At 42.5% G+C, this 9,988-nt stretch overlaps 1 protein-coding gene across 1 annotated transcript in view; it reads right to left on the reverse strand.

Moving 5' to 3' along the window:
- Window positions 1-9,988, reverse strand: part of LOC108520128 (putative WASH complex subunit FAM21) — a 24,306-nt gene that overhangs the window by 12,541 nt on the left and 1,777 nt on the right. The window contains exons 2-4 of the mRNA XM_017859409.1: window positions 8,092-8,194; window positions 3,642-3,794; window positions 1,952-2,134 (exon numbers count right to left, since the gene is read on the reverse strand). Coding sequence (XP_017714898.1) covers window positions 1,952-2,134; window positions 3,642-3,794; window positions 8,092-8,094 — 339 coding nt within the window. The 5' untranslated portion in view covers window positions 8,095-8,194. The remainder of the gene's footprint in view (window positions 1-1,951; window positions 2,135-3,641; window positions 3,795-8,091; window positions 8,195-9,988) is intronic.

Below are 9,988 nucleotides of genomic sequence, written 5' to 3' on the forward strand. Positions count from 1 at the left end.
AAAAAAAAAAAAAAAAAAAGAAAGTCACTAGTAGTAACTTTCATAAGCTAGTAACTGTTCATTACTAGTTTACAGAACAACTGATTTTCGCATATTGATCTTACTACATCCTTCAATCTTTTTTTTTTTTTTTTTTTTTTTGAGGCGGAGTCTCGCTCTGTTGCCCGGACTGGAGTGCAGTGGCCGGATCTCAGCTCACTGCAAGCTCCGCCTCCTGGGTTTACGCCATTCTCCTGCCTCAGCCTCCCTAGCAGCTGGGACTACAGGCGCCCGCCACCTCGCCCGGCTAGTTTTTGTATTTTTAGTAGAGACGGGGTTTCACCGTGTTAGCCAGGATGGTCTCGATCTCCTGACCTCATGATCCGCCCGTCTCGGCCTCCCAAAGTGCTGGGATTACAGGCTTGAGCCACCGCGCCCGGCCACGTCCTTCAATCTTAATGAATATAATTATTTCCAATGGATGTTTTTGTAGATTCCTTAAGACTTTCTATATAAAAGATCATGCCATCTGCAAATAGTTTGCTTCACTTCACTTTTTCCTTTCCAATCTGAATGCCTTTTATTTCATTTTCTCACCTACATGCCCTGCTTAGAGTCCCCAGTACAAGGTTGATTAGAATTACCAAGGGTGGACATCACTGTGTTGTTCATGATCTTAGGGTTGAAACACATGCAGTCTTTCACCATTAAGTATGATGTCAGCTGTGGGATTTCGTAGATGTCCTTTATCAAGTCCATTAAGCTCCTTCCTATGCCTAACTAATTGAGTGCTTTATCATGAAAAGGTCTGGATTTTATTAAATGCTTTTTCTGCATCTGTTGAGATGATCATGTGCCTTTAATTCCGTATTTTATTGATACAGTGTATTATATCAATTGATTTTAGATGTTCAACCAACCTTGCATTCCAGGAATAAATCTCACTTCTCATATTGTGCAATCCTTTTTATATTTTGCTAAACTGGGTTTAGTAGTATTTTTTGTTGAAGATTTTGGCCTCTACATTCATAAAGGATATCTGTAGTTTTCTGGTGATGTCTCTGTCTAGTTTTAATATCACAGTCATACTTAACCTTACAGAATGACCATCACCTGTTTTTTTTTTTGAGATGGAGTCTCATTATGTCACTAGGCTGGAGTGCAGTGGCGCGATCTTGGCTCACTACAACCTCCAACTTCCTGGTTCAAGCAATTCTCCTGCCTCAGCTTCCCGAGTAGCTGGGATTACAGGCACGTGTCACCATGCCAAACTATTTTCTGTGTTTTTAGTAGAAACAGGGTTTCATTATGTTGGCCAGGATGGTCTCGATCTCTTGACCTTGTCATCCGCCCGCCTCAGCCTCCTAAAGTGCTGGGATTACAGATATGAGCCACCATGCCCGGCTGACCATCACCTATTTTTATTAATAAAACTTATTGGAACACAGGCATGCCCATCCATCTTCATGCTTCCTAGGGCCGTTTTCATGCTGCCAGTGGCAGAGCTAGGCAGTTATGAAAGAGCCTAAATAGCCTGCAAAAGCTAAAATAGTCATTATATGGTCCTTTATAGAAAAAGTTTGCTGACACCTAATCAGTATGAAAGGTTCATCTACAACACTTTTTCTTAAACTGAATGTTAGAAATACTTAACTGTACAGCTCCAGCCTAACTTCCCTTTCCTGTTGCTTACATCCCACAACTGGCCAAGGGGCAAAGCTTTGCTAGAAGGAACAAGGTCTGTAAATCCCAGAAGAGGTGGGTGAAATTCTAATCCCCTATCCTAACACTGCTACCTGAGGTAAGAGTTCCTGATTAAGATTCCCAAATATCTAAATTACTGCAGAGAATCATTAACACGCTACACTGAAGGTTAAGATTCCTTCAGAAACTCAAATGACAGAACGACAACCATGAGATGAGAGTCTTTTATCTCATCTAGAGACTTGAACTGCTATTGCTTTTTGCTTACCTTTCCTACTTCTTTCTGTGGAGCCTGGATAGTGTTTTGATCTTCCATTTTATCCTCTTCCTCATCAAACAAGCTAAGAACAGTTTTGGTTCTAGCCTTGGTTCCTTTGTCCAACGGGGATGATGAAGAAAATAAATCAGAATGCTTGACTACTTCCTGAGCAGATCTAGTCAAAAGTCCTTCCTGAAAAGGAAAATAATAGGGGGGAAAAATAAGTAACACCTGGAAATATAAATCCTATCATGGAGCATGACAAGCTCCTCATTAATTCAGTAATTGCCACATTTGTATGACTCAGGGCACAGTGAATCACATCTGCTCCCAACTCTTGATTGGCTGCTCCAAGAGACGGTCTTGTACAATCATCCATAGCCAAAGATAATTTTTCCAAGCAGTTTAAAACCATGGGTCCCTCCCTCCTACCCAGTGATAGGACAGCTATGATCCTGATGCACACTGGTTGATCATGAACTAGGAAGAACTTCTAAGTGACAAAGACAACACAAGTGCGAATCATTGGGAGTGGACCATGAATTCGCAGCATTTAACTAATACATAAGTCCCAAGGGGAAATCTAATTGGGAAAATCCGACCTTCAAATTGTAGAAGGCTTACACTGTACAGACAATTGAAGAAGAATCTCTCAAATAATTCTAAAATGCAGCATTTATTCATTCAACAAGTAGCACATTTCAGGTAAGATACCATTGATTATAAGGTATATCCTGATTTCAGAGTACTCAAACTATTAAAAAAATGCTTCTTTAAATAAATACATAATTTATAACATAGTGCCTACTGTGTGCAAGGTAATATGCCAAGTACTACAGATACAATGGTGAGCAAAACAAACCGGGCCTAGTCCGCAAGGGGCTTACACTCAGTGAGGGAGAGGGCAGTATAGCAACCAGTCAGAGTCAACTGTGGACTGGGACTGGAATAGGACAGGGGTCCACACACAGCCACTGGGAAGAGAATGTCACACAGGAATACAGGTACAAATGAAATGCTTGTATCACTGTAGCTCCAAGGAGCCTCAGCAGTAAATGCAAATGCAACGCTCTTCACACAGGCCCTGGGAGATTTTAGACCGAAGCAGCTGGACACAGCGTATAAGAAAAGTTAAGAGAAAGAAAAAAGGCATATAGAGGCTGAAGGCAACCACAAGGCTGAATGCCCAGGTGTGGTCAACAGCACTACCCACGGGCTTCCTGCAAGAGACGGCAGACAGTCCAGGACATGAAAGCTAGTGTTTTAGAAAGAGTAGACATTTCACTCTACTCTGTAATTCCTTGCCAATATCATCTAAAAGTAAAAGGATGCTAAACTAAGATCTCCTTAAAACTGACATTTAAATTCAAGTACAGCTGGGGACCAAAGGAGGACCAAGGGTAACAGGAACACTGCACAGAAGAGAACAAGTTAGAAAGCAAAGATGCCATGACATGACAGTAACCATAGAGACATGAGCAGGCACACTGCAGTGCGCACGTATCTTGGAGAACGGATGGGAGGAAAGGCCCTGCAGAGACTTCCTGCACTGTGGGGACAGACTGCTTGTCTGTGTTTTCAAATCTGTCTACAAATGGGCCATTTATTTTCTGTGGTCAAAAAACTTAAGGGGTTTTGTGTGTTTAAAACAACATAAGAGAGACAAATGCATTCAAGTATACAAGAGAAAAAAGTCCACCTTTTCTGACTCAGCCACATCAGTTCTCCCAAATTCTGACGACTCCTTGGCACTCTCAACCTTCTTATCCACAGGCTTTACTCCAAGTGGTGCCTCCTTCTCTTCTTCGTCGCTGAACAGCAAAGGTGGTGCCTCAGAGACAGTCTCTTTTTTCTACCAAAAGAAGAGTACATGACATCCACAACAATAAAAAAGTGTGTCTGACCAGCATGGCCATATACAGAACAAGCCCAAGCCATCCTCTTAGGGCTTCAGCTAAATGTGATGAAGGAAGAGAGGACAGCACAGGGAAGGTGGCACCAAAATGGAGAAGCAACAAACATCATCACCTGGGACTTGGGGATAGGGCACTTCACACCATCGCATCACCTGTATCTGTCTACTCGTGTCTGTCAACCCCCATGCCTCCCTCACTCAGATCCTTACCTCTGCTACCAGACGATTATGAGTCTCTCTCTCTCTGCCTCACTCCTCTTATATTTCAACTAGAAGACATCACCCAGAGTTGTCTTGCTAAAACAAGACACCTGCTGGATCACGCCCTCTCCCAACCCAAACCTGCACTCCTTGCATGAAGCAAATGACACTCAGCAGACACCCCATTCTATCCCTCTACTCATGTGCATCTCCTCATTCTTTACTGTTCCTTAAAGTCACTGTAAACTTTCAAACTCCCATGTCACGCTGCCCTCGATGTCTGTACAAGCAAATCCTCCTCATCCTTCAAGCAAGGCCCCCACTCAGATGTCACCCATGGTCTCTGCTCTCTTCAGTTAAGTGTCAGTTGCTTTGTTGAATAAGCATAATATTTCTCTCTCTACGTGACTCTTCCTTGACTTTCTTCCTAATTATACAACAGCTAGCGCACATCTGTTTGTCCGTTCATCTGAAAGGACTATACACTATAATTCCATGGCCTGTCCCAGCGTTTATACCAACTCAGTGTTCAATACAAGCCTGCAAGCACTTTAGCCCATTTCTCATCTCTTCCTTATCAGAGAGGCAGGGATTTGGGGACTAGGAAACTGAGGTTTGTGACTTACCTGGAATTCATGGCATCTTTGGGGCAAGTGACTTATCAACAAGTTCTTGAGAAAAAACTAAAGCTCTATTATAGCATAGTACAGATACAAATCATACCATATGACACGAGGAAGTGTGCTTTGAGGCAATGCCTAAATCAAGTTAGGAAGGCAGATTTGGGAAACTAAGGAAGGACATTGCTAACCATGATTTTAAAATGTGATGAATGAAGAAAGAAGAGAGCAAGGGAATTTTTAGTTAGGAAGAGATAAGTAAAGTGCAAAACCATTGAACTTGACATAAAAGAACACTGGAAGCTCATGAAGAATTTCAGAAGAAATAAGGCAACAGTGAAGTGATTAAAGGAAAACGCTTTTGTGGAACATCCTGGACTCACTGAAAACTACATAAAAATTCAATGCAGGCCAGGCACAGTGGCTCACGCCTGTAATCCAAGCACTTTGGGAGGCCGAGGTGGGCAGATCACGAGGTCAGGAGATTGAGGCCATCTTGGCTAACATGGTGAAATCCCATCTCTACTAAAGAAATACAAAAAATTAGCCAGGCGTGGTGCTGGGCGTCTGCAGTCCCAGCTACTCGGGAGGCTGAGGCAGGAGAATGGCGTGAACCCGGGAGGCGGAGCTTGCAGTGAGCCGAGATCTCACCAGTGCACGCCAGCCTGGGTGACAGAGCAAGACTCCGTCTCAAAAAAAAAAAAAAAAAAAAATTTCAATGCAACTAGTTGATAGGGGAGACAAAAAGAGACTTAAGTATGGCAAATCATATTCTTCCTTCATATACAACTAAGATCCTTAAACCACAGAAAATGCTACCCAAAGTACCAGTTTTCATCTTCTTGAAGACAAGCTAACTCCTCATCCTTGTCATGAAATTTACTTTCTGTTTTTCTTTTTTTTTTTTTTTGAGATGAAGTCTTGCTCTGTTGCCCAGGCTGGAGTGCACTGGCACAATCTCAGCTCACTGCAAAATCTGTCTCTCGGGTTCAAGTGATTCTCCTGCCTCAGCCTCCCTAGTAGCTGGGATTATAGGTATGCATCACCATGCCTGGCTAATTTTTGTATTTTTAGTAGAGATGGGGTTTCACCATGTTGGCCAGGCTGGTCTCAAACTCCTGACCTCAGGTGATCCACCCACCTCGGCCTCCCAAAGTGCTGGGATTACAGGCGTGAGCCACCACGCCTGGCCAAATTTACTTTCTTGATAGGTGTCAGAAAATAAGAAAAGTCTGATGGAAAAAAAAAAGCAATTGTCTAAAATGGCTGCATCTTGGCCATATGGGTAATAGAAACTGGGCCTATGAACGAAAGCTGAACCTCACCTGCAAGGCCAGAGTCTGTCAAATATGTCACNAGTCTTGCTCTGTTGCCCAGGCTGGAGTGCACTGGCACAATCTCAGCTCACTGCAAAATCTGTCTCTCGGGTTCAAGTGATTCTCCTGCCTCAGCCTCCCTAGTAGCTGGGATTATAGGTATGCATCACCATGCCTGGCTAATTTTGTATTTTAGTAGAGATGGGGTTTCACCATGTTGGCCAGGCTGGTCCCAAACTCCTGACCTCAGGTGATCCACCCACCTCGGCCTCCCAAAGTGCTGGGATTACAGGCGTGAGCCACCACGCCTGGCCAAATTTACTTTCTTGATAGGTGTCAGAAAATAAGAAAAGTCTGATGGAAAAAAAAAAGCAATTGTCTAAAATGGCTGCATCTTGGCCATATGGGTAATAGAAACTGGGCCTATGAACGAAAGCTGAACCTCACCTGCAAGGCCAGAGTCTGTCAAATATGTCACTGACATGTACCGATTACAACCTGCCTATCAGATAAAGCACAAAGGCAGCACAAAATCAACCACCCCTCTCCTGACCCTGAGACCTCTATGTACTTATTAGGGCAAAAGGCTAAACACGTTAACCACATATTTTATCTTATATACAATGTCACTGAGCACCAATCAGAACTGTTAAGAACATCACCTTTGCTTCACTGCCCCCTTCTCCCATTTTCTATGTAACAGAAACGTATAAAGGCTGTGACTCGTGTGGCATGCTCTGGGATGCGTTCTCAGTTTGTGCAGAGTCTCTTTACTGGGCTAGTAGTTCCCAAGCTTGGCTCAGAACAAAACTCACATTACATTTTTTAAGTTCTCCTGCCTGTTGTTTAACCTTTTGGTCAACATAGGCTTACAACCAAGTCACAATTAACTTACACGGAAATATCTTTTATTTACTATTGCCTAAGATGATTATCAAAAACGTGCAGGCTATTCAGCTACTTAAGCTGTGTGTCTTGACCTTTTGTTTTATTTAACAATCATAATTTCCATAGGTTGAAAGAAGTTTTATAGCTCCAGAGGCTGCAAAATTCATCAGTTTATTGCTCAGTTATCCTCCAGAGTAGGTTATTTATAATTTACAAGGAAAAACCAATCAGATCTCCTGACTCTTAACTGTACAGCCACTGGGTGTCCTCAAAGGGCGAGACCCAAGGAAAGGCTCAGGAGCCCCACAGAAGCAGCTGCAGGGAACCTGGGGCCCAGGGTGGGCAACATGCTGGTCCAGGGCTGAGAGTTTCTGGCATAAGCTGTGCAACTCCATTTAACAGGAAGGGTCTTCTTCCATATCACCTAGATATTTTTTGTTTGGAGTTTATTTCTAATTCCACAGTAATGCACAAATACCTTCTTTAAAAAGGCTTTAAAAAGGCATTGAGAGTATAAAGTCCCCATTCCATACCTTTCCCTGGGTATAATCACCGGTAACAATGTGCGGTCGATCCTTTCAAGCCAGTTTCCAGGCATTCACGTGTATTTCTTTTTTTTTTTTTTAATTTAAATGACACCATGTTATACGTGTTTATGCATCTTCTTCTTCTTTTTTTTTTTTTCTGGCCTGCAGTAGTTTTTCATCTCATAAGCTCTACCTTGGGCTTTTTCACCACTATATAGTATTCCACAGTCTAATTGTACTAAGACCTGTGTGACCATTTCTCCACTGACGGAGTACAATGGCCTCAAGGTTCATGCATTTTGTAGCACATGTGAGAATTTCCTTTCTTTTTACTGATTAGCTAATATAAACCTGTGTTAGTACTTGACACACACTCATAAAAGGAATGATTTTGCCTTAACTAGCCTAGTCTAATGTTAGCAGAATTCCATGCCACTGGGGACAAGACTCTTCTGAGATCCAGTTTCTTGTTCCTACACCTGACACTGAATGATGGCTTTGCACATGTGCTTCTTCTGTAGAATACTATTAATCAGAAGATCTCTTTCTGAAACTAGGCAAATAAGGTCTTCCATAAGACTCAGCCTCCAAGGTTAGGTATGAAGAGCTGATTCGGGCAAGTACCACTACTGATGCAGCATAAACTCAAGGACATTTCCTGGGACTAAGAGATGAAGAATACCATTGTCGCAGGAGGAACAGATGTGGGAGGAGAGCCAAACAGAGAGCCTCCGCTATCAGCATCGTCTTCAAAGAGGAGTGACACTCTCTGGGTCTTCTTTTGGCTACACAAACAAACAAAAGGTCAAATTAAGGAAAAGTATGATGAAAAAACCAAACATAACAATATTTCTTCTAGACTGCACCTACAGGAACCCACCTACCACCCAAACACCAAAGCCATTAGTTGACCTTACACAGTTGAAAGCAAACAAGAAAGACCTCTAAAATAGATGAAATCTGTCTCCAGAAAATCACCAGCCTCTGTCCCTCACGTCTCAGGTTGCCGCTCTCCTCTTACTATCCAGTGCAGGTGCACCAGCTGTTACCTCTGCAAGGCACATGATGCCTGAGCCTTCCCAAGCAGAGCATTCTCTGCCACTTCCTATAGCACAAAAAGAACCAGAGAGGACATGTCTATTTCCAGCACTGTCAGGAAGACGGTTGCCAAGAGAGATCACAGGGCCGGGATCAGCACTGGGAAATGACCCTGTGGCCTGGCTTCTATTTCTTTTTCTTAGTAGTGTTATTGAGACATAATTTACATACCATAAAATTCACCTTTTATTTATTTTTAATATTTATTTTACTTTTTAAGACAGGGTCTTACTCTATTGCTCAGGTTGGAGAGCAGTGGCATAATCATATCTCACTGCAGCCTCAAATTCCTGAACTCAAGTGATCCTCCTGCCTTAGCCTCTCAAGTAGCTACAACTACAGGCACACATCACCATACCTGGCTAATTGTTCTACTTTTTTGGAGAGGTGAGGTCGCTCTGTGTTGCCTAGGCTGGTATCAAACACCTGGCCTCAAGAGATCCTTCCATTTGGCCTCCCAATGAGTTAGGATTACAGGCATGAGCCATTGCACCTGGCTAAATTCACCCTTTAAAAGTGCATACTTCAGTGGTATTTTCAATATAGTCATTGAGTTGTGCAACTATCACTACAATCTAAGTGCACAACATTATCATGAGCCCAAAAAGAAACGCCATGCCTATGAGCAATCACTCTCCATTTCCCCAGCCCCACGGGCCTTGGCAACCACTGATCTACTTTCTGTCTCTATGGTTTATCTATTCTATACATTTCATATAAATGGAACAATACAATATGTGGTTTTCTGTGACCGGCTTCTTTCAAGTAACATAAAATTTTCTAGGTTCATTCATGTTCTAGGATGCATCACTACCTTATTCTTTTTTATTGCTGAAGAATAATCCATTGTACGGTTATATTTTTTTTATCCAGTCATCAGCTGATGGACATTTGGGTTGTTTACACTTTTGGCTGTTATGACTAAGGTTGCAATAAACACTCATGTACAAGTTTTTACATGAACAACTGATTTCATTTCTCTTATGTATATACATAGGAATGAAACTATTGTGTCATATGGTGACCTATGTTTAACATTTTGAGGCAATGCTAAATCATTTTCCAAAGTGACTATACCATTTTACATTCCCACCAGCAGTGTATGAGGGTTCCAATTCCTCCACACCCTCAAGCAAATTTCTTCTTGTGTGTATAAAGCTTCTTTTGAGATCTGATGAAGGTATGAATTATTTTCCATACATAAAACTTGACAGAAAACTTCAGGAACAATAGGAGGTAGGATATATCTGGAGCAGAGAAAGCATTCTTGAAAGCCAGGTATGGTGTGTGGCTGGAACCAGGACCCACAAACAAGATGGGACTCAGACTGCCAGATTTATGACCTTGTGTGGGGTGGGGGTAGGGAGTGCTCACGGGAGCAAGCTAACCTAATACAGTGTAGAAAATGCTCAGCTGAGGGTGTGGGGGTATGAAGGTGGAGCCACGTCCGCCCTCGACTCCCTATTTCTTCTCTTTCTCAT

Source organism: Rhinopithecus bieti, unplaced genomic scaffold (genome assembly GCF_001698545.2).
Source record: "Rhinopithecus bieti isolate Rb0 unplaced genomic scaffold, ASM169854v2 scaffold_51331, whole genome shotgun sequence".
Taxonomy (NCBI): Eukaryota; Metazoa; Chordata; class Mammalia; order Primates; family Cercopithecidae; genus Rhinopithecus; species Rhinopithecus bieti.